Raw genomic sequence first — 16609 nt, 5'->3', positions numbered from 1 at the left:
GTGGTTGAAATACACTTTCTTAAATTAAGAAACGTGCCATATAACTGTAAATCAAGGAGTGCGCTTACATGCTTTAGTGATCCAATTCAAAATATGTTTTACTGAAAATCACATTTTTGCCTTATTGATCACAGCATGCTTTCTTGTTTTCTTTTTATTTTGATAACCACTCATGTAATTCCTATATTTGGTGTCATTTCTGAAGTTTTGAGTGGAAGTTTTTTGTAGTCTAATGTCCTATGGCTGGAGATTACAAAATTCTAGATTCAGAATCTGCGGAGTGGACGTTAATGGTACTTGCTGCAGAGGCTAGAACTAGACGAGGAGTTTGACTAAAATCTGTGAAGTGATTTATATTTGCTGGTTTGGGACTGTTTTGAACAAATATTCCCCTAAATATACAAAATAGACTTGAGGTTTAAAATATCATGATACTGAAAGAGTTAAGTATTCAGGGTTCTTTTTTTCCAGCAGGGCTCTCATAAGTACAAGTCACAATAAAAAGAGAAGTAAATCACCTCTGTTTTCTTACTTTTATTTTTCAGTACTGAGGGATTTTAAATTTGTTTTTCCTTTGTATTCAGGTATATGTCTCGAGTCCACGGTATGCATCCAAAAGAGACCACCCGTCAGCTGAGCTTAGCTGTGAAAGATGGTCTCATTGTGGAAACGCTAACAGTGGGCTGCAAAGGTTCAAAAGCTGGTATCGAACAGGAAGGATATTGGTTGCCAGGAGATGAGATTGTAAGTTTATTTTATTTTATAAAGTTGGAGATGCTGACTCTAAGTTTTTTAACACTATTTAAATACAACCTATAGAAATTCACTTTGAGAAGCTGAGTAATATTTTACTTTGACAGTTTTATTCACATTAAGGACCTACGTTGGTAGGATGGATACTTTCCTTCTTGATTCTTTAGGAGAAAACTCACTTTTACTGTTTTTACTGCTTTTTCTGTCTACGTTACCTTGAGTCTGAAAAATAGAACAAAGAAAAGCTCTTTTAATGTTCACACGATGGTATTCCTAAGTGTTTTCTTCAGTAAATAGTAGTAAAAAAAGAGTTTCAATTCAGGATAACGTTAATGCTGTCCAGGCAGATTGAAGAGGATGTATACTGTTATACTCAAGGGCACGAATAGTAGAAGTACATTTTCTTCATGTAAAGATGGGTTTAGTGTGTAATATTTCTGTCTTCCTACCTTTCTTGCTTTTGCTTTTTCTGATACCTTCATCAGAAGTCTTACTTTTTGGAAAGGGAAGGTTTCCAATATAATAAGCATTAATTTTGTTTTAGTTCTGAAAGGAATAGATTTAGTAATTAGGTGTGTTGTAATTTAGTAATTGAGAGTGTTTTGTCATGAATTCTCTAAAATCTAAAATTATAAATATGACACATAATCTTAAAATTGGTTATTTGTGGGACCATTTCCCCAAAACTTTGCACTGTCTTTCCCTTTCTGGCTCTGTAGCAATTGAGCCAGTGCACACATGCACTCCCCTGTCAGTTCTGAGAGTAGTAGTGAGCTAACAACATGTTTTCTGTGGGGAGCTGGTCCACAGAGGCAGCTGTAAGTTCTGTAATTAGAGAAGTTATTCAGTTTTAACACTCTTTGTCAGTTTAATCTGTGCCTTCAAAGTTTCAGGAAAGAAAATTCACATTTTCTACAAACAGAAAACATGGAAGAAAAAATGTTAACTTTCATTGGTATCATTTGATTTGTACACTAGAAGTATTCTTGAAAACTTCAGTGAAAATGTTTATATCAGCATACTTTTTTATTGACGTCCTTACAGAAAAGTAAAGCTTGGGGGTGGGTATATAGCTCAGTGGTAGAGTGCGTGCTTAACATGCACGAAGTCCTGAGTTCAATCCCCATTACCTCCATTAAAATACATACATACATACAACTAATTACCCCCCCAAAGGAAAATAAAAAAGAAAAGTAAAGCTTTTTGATGATCAAAAAAAAAAAAATTTGGGTTGCCAAGCCATAATAATAATGTCAAGTGACATAAATCTGTCTACAACAGAACACTGATCATTGATAGATTATTGTACGTCCGAAATAATCCAGATAATATAAAAGTTCTAATCCCCAGGCATTTAGAGACTCACAGATTTGGTATGGAAGGCTCTACTGATCATTTCTGAGACTTATATAGTAATTAACCAATAGTAAATGCAATTTAATCCATAGGACTTTGGTTTGTGGGTCATGTGTACATTTTTTCATTAAAGTGATTTTATTTCTCCTTTTTTGATTTTTAGGTTTGTGCTTTTCCGTATGCTTTCTTTCCTCTTCAAGTTGAAGTTTCTTTGTTCAGTTTAATTCAGGAAGCAGTTAATGAGTTTTATTATGTGTTCACCACTACATTAGGTTCTATATTCTATTTTTTATTTTTACACGTTCTTACTGCATGTATTTTTATAGCATCATCCTTTCTTTTTCTTTTTTCTTTTTTTCTAGATGAATTCTTATATGTAAATCTAACAACCAGTATACAGATTTTATTAATTCTGGTTTGTTCTTATTCACAAACATTTTATACCAAGTATGCATGTATGACTCAAGTATAACTGAGTATATAAAAATTGTGCCTAGCTTGTGAAGTATGCAAATGTTAAAAATGCATAGGCATTGTAATGTAGTAGGAAGAGGTAAGGTCATACATGTTATAGGTGATGGGGCTTTGAAGCCCATCTCAGACACTTACTTAGTTGTGTGACCTAAAGGAAATTTCTTCATCTTGACCCTCATTCCTCAGTTGTAATCTGGGCATGCTAGTATTGCTTTCATTTGATTGTTTTGAGGATTAAATGAGATTATCTATATAAAGCATAAGACTATGTACCAAAGCAATTTTTTGACCAGTGAATAAATATGCTTAAGACAAGAAATGTCTCTATATAGTGTAGCAAAAGCATGCAGATTTCTTACTAAACAGCAAGCAAAAATTCTCATCATGGTCTTTTTACTTTTAACCTATAACCTCAAACATAAGATTTGTAAAGAGGTTTTTCCTTTAAGACGCTGGATCTGTATATAAGGTGTAGGTATAAATGATGAGACTAATTAGATGTGTATCTTATGGCTGTGGCTGGTGGACCACCTGGCTACCCAGGGGCTGTCTGTGTGCTATGATTTTCATGCCCTAAGAACACTGTAGAAGGACACGTAACTGCCACGTGTCGCACTTGGCACAGCGCAGGCTTCTCCCAGTGGCCAGCTCTGTGTGTTTGCAGGGACCGTGTGGCCTGTGCATGAGGGCTGCTGTGTGTGGGGGCCAGCTGTGAACTGCCCAGCTTAGGAAGTACCATCTACTCCCCAGACATCAGGTACTCAAGTGTTCATTCAGCAGTTCTCTAGCACATGGCAGAAAAGTGTCTTGTTCTAACAAGATCAGTCTTAGGAAAGAGGACTTTCTGATGGGCACAAAGGTACTCTGTGGGCTGGTGCCAGCCCTGCATGCTGGCGTTTGAGTCTGGGACGCTCCTTTATAGTTTCTCCACCTTGTGTATAATATGGTGCCTCTAAAAGCTTGAGTTTTTAGATTGAAAGGTATACATTATTCATCTTGTTGACTTTCTACTCAGTATCAAGAGAAGAAAAAGTGAAGTAGGTGTATATGACCTTGGGAAGGAAAGGGATAGGATTGTTTTTGGTCATTAATTTTTTAACCTTTGTTCAAAATTACAAACATTCTTTACTCAGCAAGTTCTGTCAGTTTAAAAATGGGTCTTCTTTTCCTTCTATAGCCTCTATAGTAGTTGATTTCTCTTGGTGAGTCCCACAAGTTACGTCCCCTGAGATACCTTGTATTAGCAGAGAGGCTGGACTCTCCTTATGTTCACTTCCACGATTGTGATGAGGAGGAGGAGGGAGCAGGCAAGTGTGTCGTTTCTTTGGGCCACTCAACCATCATTGAGCAAAGTCTGTTGTGTCATGTTTTTATTCCACCTCACTACCTTTTTTTCCAATGCTTATTTTTAAAAATTGATACAATTGAAAAACATGCAGATCTTCACCAATATTATTTTTATTAAATCCAGCAATCATGTGATAAAAGCCTGACTCTGACACTATTTCAGGACCTGAGTATACACGCTCTGTCTAGGAGGAAGCCTGTGTGAGTCAGAGACGACAAGGCTTTACTTTCTACTAGGACTGGAGTGATTTTTAGATGTTTTGAGATGCTGATCTCAGCTACCTTTTGTAGTTCCAGTGAAGTGATAGCTCATTTGGAGAAAGTATGATAACAGTTTGGCAGTAGATGAGAATCTTCATGGTGACATTTTAAATATGTCCATTTGAGATAGTAGCATGAAAAATATAACTATTAAAAATAAAGCATCTCTCAATTTTAAGTGGCTAGCTTAAATATTAGTAAACAAGTGAAAGTACATGTACAAAAACTTTTTAACACGACAGGCTTGCTGAACCTGGGCACCATTTCTGTAAGTTTCCATGGTAATCTTACATTTTAAGATTTGTGTCATTGATACTCCCTCATATGATCCAAATAAATCTTTTACAGATCACTTTTAAAGCTTTTGAAATTATATTCGCAAAAGGCACAGAGTGAACCTTTTGTGTTATATCAAGGACTGTTTCTTTTGATTTTATAGAGAAAGAATACACATTTGCATAGATTGCTTCATCTGCTTGCTCGAAACTCATGTGCATGGATACATTCAATCCATATTTGATCACAGAATTTCATGTCCTCTATTCTAACAACTTGAGCAATATATTTCTTGGGCAGAATTTTACAATTGCTCAGCTGAGTTGAGTTTGGTATTTAGTAGCTCCCTTTGCAATAAATACCAGTTAATTTCTTAAGAGTTAAACTTTTAACTCACTAAAGATAGGAAGGTCTTAAAAAGGTATTTAATGTAATGCAGGCGCACCTCATTTTACTGTGATTTATTGAGCGTTTTTACAAATTGAAGTTTTATGGCAACCTTGTGTTGTCAGATGATGGTTAGCATTTTCTTTTTTGCAATAAATTAAGGTCTGTACCTTTTTTTAGACAATGCTATTGCACACTTAATAGATGGACAGTGTAGTTTACACAACTTTTATAGGCACTAAGAAACCAAAAAAATCCCTGTGACTCCCTTTATTGCACTAACTGCTTTACTGTGGTGGTCTGGAACTGCATCTGCAGTGTTTCTGAGGTGTGCCTGTGCAGTAGGGTGGGGAACCCTGAGTTGTGGATCATGCAGATAAAACTTATCAAATATGTGTTTTGATACTGAGGCAGTTGATACTGTTTGTTTGGTGACTTTCAACTTGATTCACAGTCCCTGACAGAAAGCTACAACTTCCCTATTGTTTGACAGATACTTTTTATCTGACATTAAATAAATAATTTGGTCAGTAGTATAGAGGATGACTTAAAAGTGTAAAAAAGTGATGTTTGATATGAAATTACATCTCTCTTTTTTGACCTACCAGATCTGGACTCAGGGTCTTATTTCTTCTTGCACAATTCTTGCCAGCTCAGAAGTGAAGTACCAGCTTAGGAAACATTCCAGTTAGCGTCATGCTACCAGTCTTGCCGCTTATGGTTCGAGAGCAGCTGCAAACGTGACCTCAGGTCTTGGCTGGGAGATCTGGCTTCAATTTCAGTACCTTTTACATAATCCAGTTTGTCCTGCTGATAAGAAGGACCTCATACTAGTTTTAAGGAGACCTAAGTGAAAAGGTCAAATTCTTTTCTTCTTTTTTTTTTACTTTTTCTCACTTATTTAAGGTTGATACCTTTTAAGAAGCAGTAATTAATGAAAGTCCAAATTTTGTGGTTTCTTGAAGAGATTAAAATGTTTTGGGGATGAATGGATTTAGCCTTAATCTACAGAGGGGCAAAGATAGGCAATTTTCCCCCTCTCCCGATTCAGAAGGACCAGTCTGAAAGAAACTATGGTTAATATACCTCTTGAAACTTAGCTAAGCTCACGTCTCTTGTGTAAGAGGTGGTACGGGGTCTGTGTCTTGTCTTCAGGAATCACCTCTTTGAACAGCCGTGGCAAGTGGTGCTCCCCTGCTTTGTTCTTGACGAAGTATTGAGAGGCCTGCCGAGTTCCAATCCCGTGGCTCTCCTGGCCCACTTCATGAATGTAGCTTAGTGAAGGAAGAATTTCTTTTAAGTTTGACTCTGCATTTTTCTTGTTATAGTTGTCAAATTCATCAGTCATATGTTTTACATACCCTAAATGCAAAACTTTATGCCCCTTGAATTCCATTGATTTTTTTTAAAAAATGTGTAGTACATTTTACTATATTTATGTTAATTATGTGCAGAACTACACATTTCTTCCCAAAGTCCATTACCTGTCTCAGATACAAAAATACAAAACAGTTCTTTTCTTTACTAAGTACAGTATTCAGTAGTACCTAAATTATTGGTGACTGTTAATTAGGAACCAATTATACTATGGTTCTGTGTGCAAAACAGACTGTAATGTAGTTAAACTTAGAAGTTATTCTTGCTTTGGTGAAGATTTTCCATTTTATTTAATAGAGTATTTTGGGTCATGCTATCCTGTTATATTCTTAACAGCTTGTGTGTGTGTGTGTTTGTGTATGTGAGAGTTCTTTTCATTTTTCGCCCCCTTCCAAATCTTATTTCACTAAGCAGTGTTTTAGTATTTTAATTTTAAAATAATATTTAAAATTACTGAAAATATTTAATCATCAAATTCTTACCTCAATGATTAACTGAATTTATTAACAGAATTAGACTAAACCTAGAGTTGTAGAGAATTAATTTTACATTGTGTCTATGTTAAAAGACCACATCAAACACATATTTGATAATGTAAGCTTTATCTGCACACCATGTAGAAATAGGGAATTGACTTAAAAGCTGGAGTCTTTTGACTGATGAGGGTGGATAGTTTTGGAGGCCCTATTCAGGCACAGTTTTTCCACTGAGCCCTCTTGCTTCAGTGTTATCTCTAAACCAAGTTAACAGCTTTTCTTGCTCCATCTGGCTTACAGAAATGTTGGGAGAGCAGATGTCATAACAAACTTAAAGTCCTGAAGACATCTGCACGTGCACAATCACAAGGATCACGTCATTTTGTGACATGTCAGTTCCTGATTGTGCACTGTAGCAAACAGACCGTCTAAATGGCACCAGCTACCAGGTACCAAGCATAGTAACTCGTTTGGTCCTTAACAAAAACCCTGTGAACCAGGCACTGTTATTTTGTTCACTTTCGTGGTGGAAAATGATACACAGAGAAACTAAGTGTTCTGCCCCAGATCACACAGCCCGTGAGCGCAGGAGCTCGGGTTTGAGCCAGTCTGGCTCCAGAATCTTAACAAAATGCTATAAATGGTGACAGAGACGTGAATATGCAGGCTGCTTCTTGCTGGTAGAATGTTTTCTAATAGGTTCTGAGGAAGCCTGCATAACCTTCACACCATAGTCACATTCATCACTCCCAGTTTATAAGAAAAATCCAGCTTGAACCAGTTTCAGATCCGTGAGACACACATTCATGGTCTTGTGCAAATTCTTAATGACATTGAATTTGTTAGTAACATGTTTTTCTAACATCTTTATAGGTTTCATGGCACATGAATTCCTAGAGAGAGATTTTCTCTATGTCCATTTGTAGCTTTCATGTTAGTTTCTGAAGTTTCCTGTTAAACCAGTGATGACTCTTGAGTTTGCATGCTACTGTCTTTTCATTAATGATTAGAACATTCATAGATTATCAGTTGACATCATCTGCTAAATAATGTGTCGTATAGCAAGTAATAAACAGTTTGGCCATGTACAAAATCCCTTTAGCTCTGTGTATTGCCTGATACTGAGAAAAGTTACAGTAGAGAGATCAAGATTATTTTGTTTTTATTTTGAAAGGCCTACAGTATGTAGCCTTTCTCCAGGACAGCAACCCCAAACAAGGTGAACTAATTTTGTACTATGTCATTTTTACTTTAATTCTGCTTTTTTTTTTTGTACTACATTTCTATCTTTCTTTAGGCTAGCTTAGTTAACTCTTGCTAGAATTGTTCATTAAAACCATACTATCTTTACATTGCTTCTAGTTTGGGATTTTGTGCTAGTAGGTCTGCTTTTTAAAAACTTTATCCTATTGAAGTGGCATTTCACATATCATGATGTTGTTCAGGCTGCAGGTAGAGTAGTTGCTGACCTCTGGTGAAATCCAGTGAAAATACAAGCGTAGCTTTTTGGTGCACATTGGTCAAAAGCACTATATGAGTGAATTCTGTTTACTAAAAGACAGTCTGTAGGCAACTCTGCCTATAATAAACATGTTTGTATCATTTATACCTCAGAAAAATGTTTCCTGGATTCAGAATGTAGTAACTTTTGAACTTGACTTCTATATGTTTTGTGTATTCTAAACAGCTTTTGCAAAGATTGAAAGAATGGACAGCACATATGCTCCCAGCCAGCACTTTCTTTTATATCAGATGACCGTTAGTTGTATGCCATTATATAAACATACAGTCAAATACTTCTCTACTTTTACTTCATTTGAATTACACTTTCATTTCTATAATTTTCATGAAAACCTAGGTCTAGCATTAAACACCCATTGAAGAAAGATCCGTTTCCATCTTCCTTTCATAGGTGGATGGGAGAAGGTGGTATGGGGAGGCTGGAGCTGTGCACCACAATTGCCCTCTCTTGCTTCCTTTTCTTAGTTAACCTAATAATTACCATTTTGAGAATCACAGGAAGATGAATTAATGTAAAAAAAATCAAATGATGCAGAATGGCAGTTTCTTTTGTTAATAATGAGTAACATATAAGCCACCAAAAGCCTTAAAGATGTTTCTGAACAGCTGTGAGGAAAATATTCAGAAATATTTTGTTTTAAGCTTGGAAAGAGCTCTGTTAATTAAAAATAGAACAAAATGTCTCTTCTGAAAGCTAATTTATCAATGATTTTTGATAGAAACATTGAAATAGCTAAAATACAGTTTACTTCTGAGCTGTGTGCAGTGGTGCACCAGTCATTATCATTTCAGCACAGCCAGGCACCCCACGCTCACTGTGTCCCTGTGGCACTGCCGTGCCACACTTGGGGGTAGGTTTTTTTCTACCATGTGCAGAGAGGGTTGTATGTCAAATCAGTATCTTAATGAATGTTTAAGCAGTCTGACTGAAATTACTTCTCCACAGTAAGTTAGAGACTTTGTACATGTGCAGCAGACAATGAAAAATGGTTGTGCTTTTTTATTATTTGGTTGGTAAAGACCAGCAGTTTCTTACTAAAAAGCAAACCAGTAAGTTTACAGTTTTGCAGAACTTACTAATGTACTGTAGCCATGACTCTGAATATGGATTGGAAGATGTGAATTTCAGAACATTAGTAACTGTCTTCCCTTTTGAAGGAGAGGATAGTACCCTCTCATGTGGTCTAGCAGTAACACATTTTAACTGTAGGTGCCACGGAGTCGGTGCTTCTTAGACGAGTGCTGTGTTAAAGCCCGTTTACTGGGGGCGTCACTGACATAAGAAGGAATGAAAAAGCTGCTCGCCCTGGGAAGCAGAGTGTAGACAGTGGTTTGTAAAAAGAAAAATGATGGCAGAGCCCACGTTTGGAATTTCAGGATCCCATTGGAAGTGACCTTGGTTACGCTAAATCTGGGTTTAACCCTTGTTCGCGTAGCTACCACATCTACAGAAGAAGACTGAGAATTATCTGTCACTCTTAACATAGGTGTTTTTTGATAAAAGCTAAGAGTGATATTTAGAAGAATGAATTTTAAATTAAGAGAACTTACACTGTCTTCCTGATTGTGTTTAACCGGCTGTACAAAAAGAATGAACAAAAAAGAAAATGTTGAGGAACACCTATATACCTGCAGTTATGTTCTTTTATTTCCAGGAATAGTTCCAATAAGAAAATAAGCCTGCTTCCTTTTTTGTTTCTCTATGGTGATGTCCTTTGGAGAATGTGATTAAAGCTTTAGTTTCACATTTTCAATTTATTTTTCCAAATTCAACAGACCCTGAAAATTTGACAGCCTATCAGAACATGGACATTCTGATTAATGGTTATTTTCAATAAGGCATCCAAACCATGGATGAGAAGATAAGAATAGTGAGCATCACCACTTATTGCTCCTCTCTGCTCCCAAAGTGTGCTAAGTACCTAATGATATCTTTTAAAAATCAGAACAAAACAGAGGTTTGTTTATTTGAAATACTAAGTTATAGATGTTGCTTTGGGGTGTTCCATTTACTGAAGACATTATTCCATAGATTGTGTAAACACTGAAAGATAATGTCAGAACTGGGAGTGGCTTTGGACTTACTTCATTTTGGACTGGTTTTGTTATCAGATCATCTTAAGATATTTCTGAATATTAATATGTTTAGGAGAGAATTAAAAATTTAAAGAAGCAAATTTCTAGGTATTTTTCCCTCTTATTTTAATACAGTAAATGTCTAAAATTGTTTATAATGCCTAACCTCTGATGGACTTTAGTTTCAATTTTGTTCTTAGTCATTGCAGATATTGACAAACTGTCATACGAAATTATTTTGTATTTTTTGTAGGACTGGGAAACAGAAAATCATGACTGGTATTGTTTTGAATGCCATTTGCCTGGAGAGGTGTTGATATGTGACCTGTGTTTTCGTGTGTATCATTCCAAGTGTTTGTCTGATGAGTACAGGCTTAGAGACAGCAGTAGTCACTGGCAGTGCCCAGTTTGCAGGGTGAGTACCTACGAGCTTTAACGTGCTGGTCAGAGGGTTGGAATTCGTTTCTAATAGCTGCGCACAGATATCCCAGGTGGTCTTGCCAGGTTAATGGATGAAGCCCTGGAGGGTGGGGGTTATCTACTGAAATGGTGGTAAATGGACATAGAACACTGATAAACGGATGTCACAGAACCCATATCATGTTCAGGTATGGATTTTAGAAAGTTTTAATCATGTGAAAATATATTCTCTTCTCTTACTTTACAATTCCCTCTGGATTGTGTGACTTCTTTAATGGATAGCCTTTGGGAATCAAGAACCACTCTCCCGTACCAAGGTCTGTTCAGTCAGTCTCTCTCCTGCTCAGAAAACACAGGTAGCAGAAGGCACCTTGTTGGAGACATTCTGTATTTACTTCCCATTGTATATCCATGTAATGTTCCCCTATTTTTTGTCATATGATGGGTTTAGTTTCTTTCTTTTATTTGGAGGGTGGAGGGATGGAACAGTTGTGTATAAAGAATTCTAATTATTTAAAGCAAAGTGAAATAGTCTGGTAGGTAAAATAGGTATTTCCCACAAGGGTTGTCATTTGTGTATATCCCCACTGAAAAGTTTACCTGGCTGTGGTTGTTGGTTGCAGATGCGGGGTTTGTATGTGTGTGTGAGTGATGTGTGTTGCCTAAATTCTACATTACATATGGCATTGATGGTGATTATTGGTAAGCAGTTATTTGATTGCAACTGTTGTTCTGTACTTAAAATTGTTAAGATACTTACTTGGAACCATGCAGTTTGCCTAGATTACTCATGTGTCCTGTTTGTGAATATGTTTCGTAATACTTGAATAACTTAAATATTCATTTAGTCTTCCAAGAAATGTTTTGTCTTCATGATTATCCCCTCTTTGATATCAGCCAAAAATTTCCGGGCTCATTTGCCAGTATGATGAGCAAAATACAGGATCCATTCTAGTCTCCCCTTGGTGACTGTGGCTTTGTGTTACCTGAGGACACTACTGTCCATCTCCTGTACACACAAAGAGGACAGTGGGATAGCATGGGAGGAATGTGTGGTGATGACTTAAAATTACATGCTACATAAGTAGTAATAAATCCTTACATCTGCATAGATCCTTATCAAGCCTTAAGGTATAGACCCACTCTTTGAGATCTGCCAGAATTTATGATGGCTACAAGAAATCTGTGTAATTGGTTGTGTGGGAACTGCATTAATACTCATATTTTACTCTCATGGATTTGGATTTTAAAATTCAATATTTATCTCCTGTTGTTTTCGGTAACAATTTATACTAGAGGAAGTGAAGAATTAATGAGATCTAAAGAACTAAAACATTAAGGTAGTGAAAATATGAAAGAGGTGTGGTCACTGATCAAATAATAGGGACTCAGGGACTTAGGAAATAAAATTCTCAGCACACCCACTTGTGTCTTTACAGCCATAGCTTTTTAATATCTAATACTTAGTTCATATTTTCATAGTAAAACATTTAAACAAAAACATGGGATTTTTGAGGATGGATTAGACTTTATGGCAGCTGTTTTATATTCCTTTTATTAAGTATGGAAATTGAATGATTATATCTTTGAAGAAAATGTGAATACTTTCTCCATCAGTATTCACTATCAAGTTGTCAGTGTCCATTTTCTAGACATGTTTACTCTTTACTGATAGGATGAAATTTTAAGAATTTCGGTGAGTTGCTAGCTCACGCAGAAACGTGGTGGCCAAAGCAGAGTGTAGCTGATTCCACCCTGCCTTTCTTTTCTCCCCTTTGGTTTTGGTTTTGTCTCTGTCAGCCTACATGCTCTCACACTGTGGTGTGATTGTGCTTCTGAAAGGGTGCTGTGACCCACACATTCGTGTCCTAGACTGTGAGCTTCTCTCTCTTCAGACTCAAAGAGCCTCTGTCTGGGTTGGGGATGGTGAGTTTTGCCTTGAGCTTTATAACTTCCAAAGAAATAGTTATTTCTGTGTTAGATCTGTCCTATTTTTTAAATTGTTACATTCAAGAAAAAGATAAGTGCTAACAATTTCTTTCCTGTGAGAACAGGCAATGATAACCTTGAATTCTAACAGGATTTTAAGTATCTTTTTTGGTTGGTGTTTGGTTGATTTTTTTTTTTTAAACAATGTGTCAAAACTTCAAGTAAAGCTTTTTTATTATGAGTGACCAACTAGATTTAAATATTCTTGTACTAAGAAGACTGAGTTTATACACTGAAACTTAAGAATTATGGTTCCAAATCAGCATAATGATCTCTAGTTTTCTCTTTAACTAGTGTTTGGAAAGATACATGTATATATATTAATTAGATATGCTAATGAGGAATTTTAAAGCTAAGATGCCAGAGCCACATTTTAATACAGGTAAAAATAGTGGACGGAAGTCAGTCACTACTATCTAAAATTGAAGATGAAAACATTTCTAATGTTTTATAGTGATAAGAAGACTATTTTGATTTTACATGACCTCTGTCGCTTACAGTACTGAGCCGGTGTCTCTCACCCAGCTGTCAGCCCTGTTACTAAATTTACTTCAACTCAAGCAACTTTATCTCATGTATCTGACTAAATCCAAAATATTTTAAGAGGGCAGTGATGGGAATTTTCCCCAATTTAAAATAATGCAATCAACTTTCATGGTAAGTCTCAAGAATCTCAGAACCCTGAGGACATTTCTTTGGAATGTCTGCCTTTCCAAACAATAATTAAACTATTACTTTACAGATATAATAGATTGTTAATGAAAAGTAGCCTTTGAATATCAGGTTAGTATTTTGCTCCAAAAAAAATGTTCAAGTAATATCCTGTTTCCCACTCTTGTTACTGAGATCTCTTATTAATTTTTTTTAAAAAAAGGAATTTTAAATTAATTCTTAAAGTAAAAACTTCAAATAATTTAGAGGAAGATAAAGCAAAAAAAAAAAGAGAGAGAGAGAAATCCCAGAAATGCTGTCACGTGGCAGGTGAATGTTTTCACAGACCTCTCCTACGTGCACACACTCTCCAGTTCATTTGTATCCATCTGTGTAGCTCGATGGAGCAATGGCTACGTAAATGACTGGGTGCAGCCAGTTTGCTTCCACTCAGCAGCGTCCCAGACATCTCTCTTCTACGTGTCACACTGTGAAGGGGCTCCCCTGATGTACATTTACGTTGTTTCCCTGTCCCGTCTGACCAGCAACATTGCACTGAAACTCCCCTGCTGGATGGGACACTCACGTAGCCATGTCCAGAGCAGTGCCGCGCTTCCCACCTGGAAGGGCAGTCTTCTCATTATAACTAACTTCTGTATGAAACTGAAGCTTATATTTTGTTGTATTTAGACATATTTGAATTTTATATTCCTGAAATAGCCATGAATTTTCCAGGGGAAAAAAAGAAAACCATAACTTTTAAGTGATGACTGCTTCAAGGATTTTATTTGCCAAAAGGATCTACCTTTAAAATAAAATGTAATCAATTATATTTTTTAAAAAGAAAGAAAATTAATTTTCACACATCTACATAATTCTGATCACCTTCACAGGATAAATTCATTGAAGTGGAATTCTTAAATTTAAATAATAAGCACATTTCAACTTGTGACAAAAGTTACCGAGTTGTCCTCCAGAAGATTATACTGATTTATACCAACATTGAAAGTATTTTCCAGTTTTTTTGTTACCAGTATGATAGGCTACAAATGGATGTCTCGTTCTGATGTTCCTTCATTTTCATTTATATAGTTGACGGGTTACACAGGCATTTTATCCTTTGATGCTGTGGTTACAGAAGGCAGGCCTGTGTGTGTGCACAAGAGCATATGCGTGTGTGTGTGCCTGTGAGCTCGTAAGTGTGTGTGCATGTCTGTGTGAGAACGTGCATGTGTGCATGCATGTCTGCACTGTGCACATGTGTGCGTGTGCACGCACTGCACACTTGCTGGCCTCCACCCTTGCTGGTGAGCATCATGGTACTATTTAAATGATACGTACTTGGGTTTTTAATACATGGGCAAGGTGATCTGTTACAAAAACCCCCAGGATCATCCCCGAGGCTGGCACCATGTTGCCTTTTAGATTATGCTGTCTGATAGGTCTTTCTGTGGAGATGGGAGTGTTCTGTCTGTGCTGTCCAGTAGGCCAGCCAGGGGCCACTGGGCATCTGGCTTGGCGATCCAGGAGCTGGGTTTCAGCCTGGCACATGTGCCTTATGGCTACTTACTGTGTATAAGACAGTGCAGTGTTATAACTGCACATCTAAATGCCTGTACTACTCCAAGAGAAGCACGTTTGGTATCAGATGTCAACCTCATAGGTGGCTTGGCATTTGTTCTCCCCCTCAAGCCATAGCTATGACTTGGAAGAATTCTAAAGGCAGGGTGCAAATCGGGTTGCCGCTGCTGCCTTCCTGTTCCTCGTGTGCACGGCTGATTGTATAGCACGCGCTACACCGCGGCTGTGTGAGCCCCAGTGAGATGCGGTGCGATGTGCAGAGCGCAGGTTACTGGCTTTAGTATCCAGCAGTGCTGTGTTTGCTCCTAAAAATCAAAAGATTAAATGCAGGGAGAAGAAACTGTACAGGAAAGCAAAATAGTGGGCACTTTCCAGCTTAACAATTCTGAGACGACAGTATTTTGAAAGTGGGCCCCTATTTCCTCCACTCTTTTAGTATGTTCGTGCTCCTTACATAGGTGAATTTTGTTTTCATAACTTTGAGGAATTTTAGACTCATGTAATTGCTCCTTTTAAATTCAGATAAGTGGAAATTTTATATTTGGACTCCCGTGTGTCATTAGGGAGCAGAAGCTGGGCTCTGAACTGTGCACACATAGAAAGTACTAGGATGGGAAGATGCACTGACCTCCTTGCCTCCGTTGCCGGACGTGGGTTCCAGTGAAATCCACCCAAAGATTTTTTTTTTTAAGTTGGGGTGTCTTTTTTTTAAATTATTGAGGTATAGTTGATATACAGTATTATGTAAGTTTCAGGTGTAAAACATAGTGATTCACAGTTTTTAAAGATTATGTTCCATTTAGTCACTATAAAATACTGGCTTTCTTCCCTGTGTTGTGCTGTGTCTCCTGTAGCTTATTTATTATACATTGTAGTTTGCACCTCTTACTTCCCTGCCCCTGTCTCAGCTTTTTATGGTTGTCTTCTAATAATATGAAAATGTTATATTACTATTCATACTCTTTAAGTCATAAAAGAGAAAGTACCATTCTAGGTATTGGACAGGGGATATATTATTCCAGTATGTCTTTAAAAGCTATAAAATATTCATCTGCCCACAGATGTTTCAGATGGCATTTTTCTGTTTAAGGATCCCAAATTTAAAATTTTATGTTATATAAATTATATGGTAAATCAACTTGACCCACTAATAAAATACAGAAACACAAGAAAATGAAGATACGAAAATGAAGAAGAATTTATATGGGAGAATTTTATGTATTTAAGAACACTTTGGTTCTACATCTAATCTGAAAAGCTCTCCCAAGTTTGAAGCTCCTGATTCTCTGATCCCTGATTATTAGGCATCTAAGGAGAAGGGGGAAGAGAGCCGCACTCATAGGAATTACTCCTAAAGTCTCCCTTCTGTTGAAAGTTCTCTTTATAATGTTTAGAATGATGTTACCTATTTTACAGGAAATTTAACAGATACACAGAAAGAAGTCTATAGAAAGCATTAAAAGTTAACTGCACTGGCTGTAGAGCCCCAGGTACTATGTTTTTTTTCACGTGGGGAACAGTATACTCATTAGGCAGCTCTGAAAACGAAGGAATTTAACTGGTTAACTAAACTAAACCAAGGCTAAGTTGCCTTTAGGAGGTCACCACAGGTACATACTGACTTGTCAACGTCAACTTAGTTCTCGGTAAGTTAGAATTGAGTC

At 36.8% G+C, this 16609-nt stretch overlaps 1 protein-coding gene across 17 annotated transcripts in view; it reads left to right on the top strand.

Annotated features, from left to right (window-relative positions):
• ZMYND11 (zinc finger MYND-type containing 11) overlaps positions 1 to 16609 on the top strand; it is an 86231-nt gene that overhangs the window by 44266 nt on the left and 25356 nt on the right. For 11 of the 17 annotated variants that reach the window (XM_072955308.1, XM_072955317.1, XM_072955310.1 and 8 more), the window contains 2 exons: positions 585 to 744; positions 10558 to 10719. The exons of 1 other annotated variant lie outside the window; for it this stretch is intronic. In XM_072955308.1, the coding sequence (XP_072811409.1) occupies positions 585 to 744; positions 10558 to 10719 (322 nt within the window). The remainder of the gene's footprint in view (positions 1 to 584; positions 745 to 10557; positions 10720 to 16609) is intronic. 5 more of the 17 variants (XM_072955321.1, XM_072955319.1, XM_072955320.1 and 2 more) reach the window with 1 other exon arrangement.

Source organism: Vicugna pacos, chromosome 35, assembly GCF_048564905.1.
Source record: "Vicugna pacos chromosome 35, VicPac4, whole genome shotgun sequence".
Lineage (NCBI taxonomy): Eukaryota > Metazoa > Chordata > Mammalia > Artiodactyla > Camelidae > Vicugna > Vicugna pacos.
This window is presented reverse-complemented; position numbering and strand designations above follow the sequence as displayed.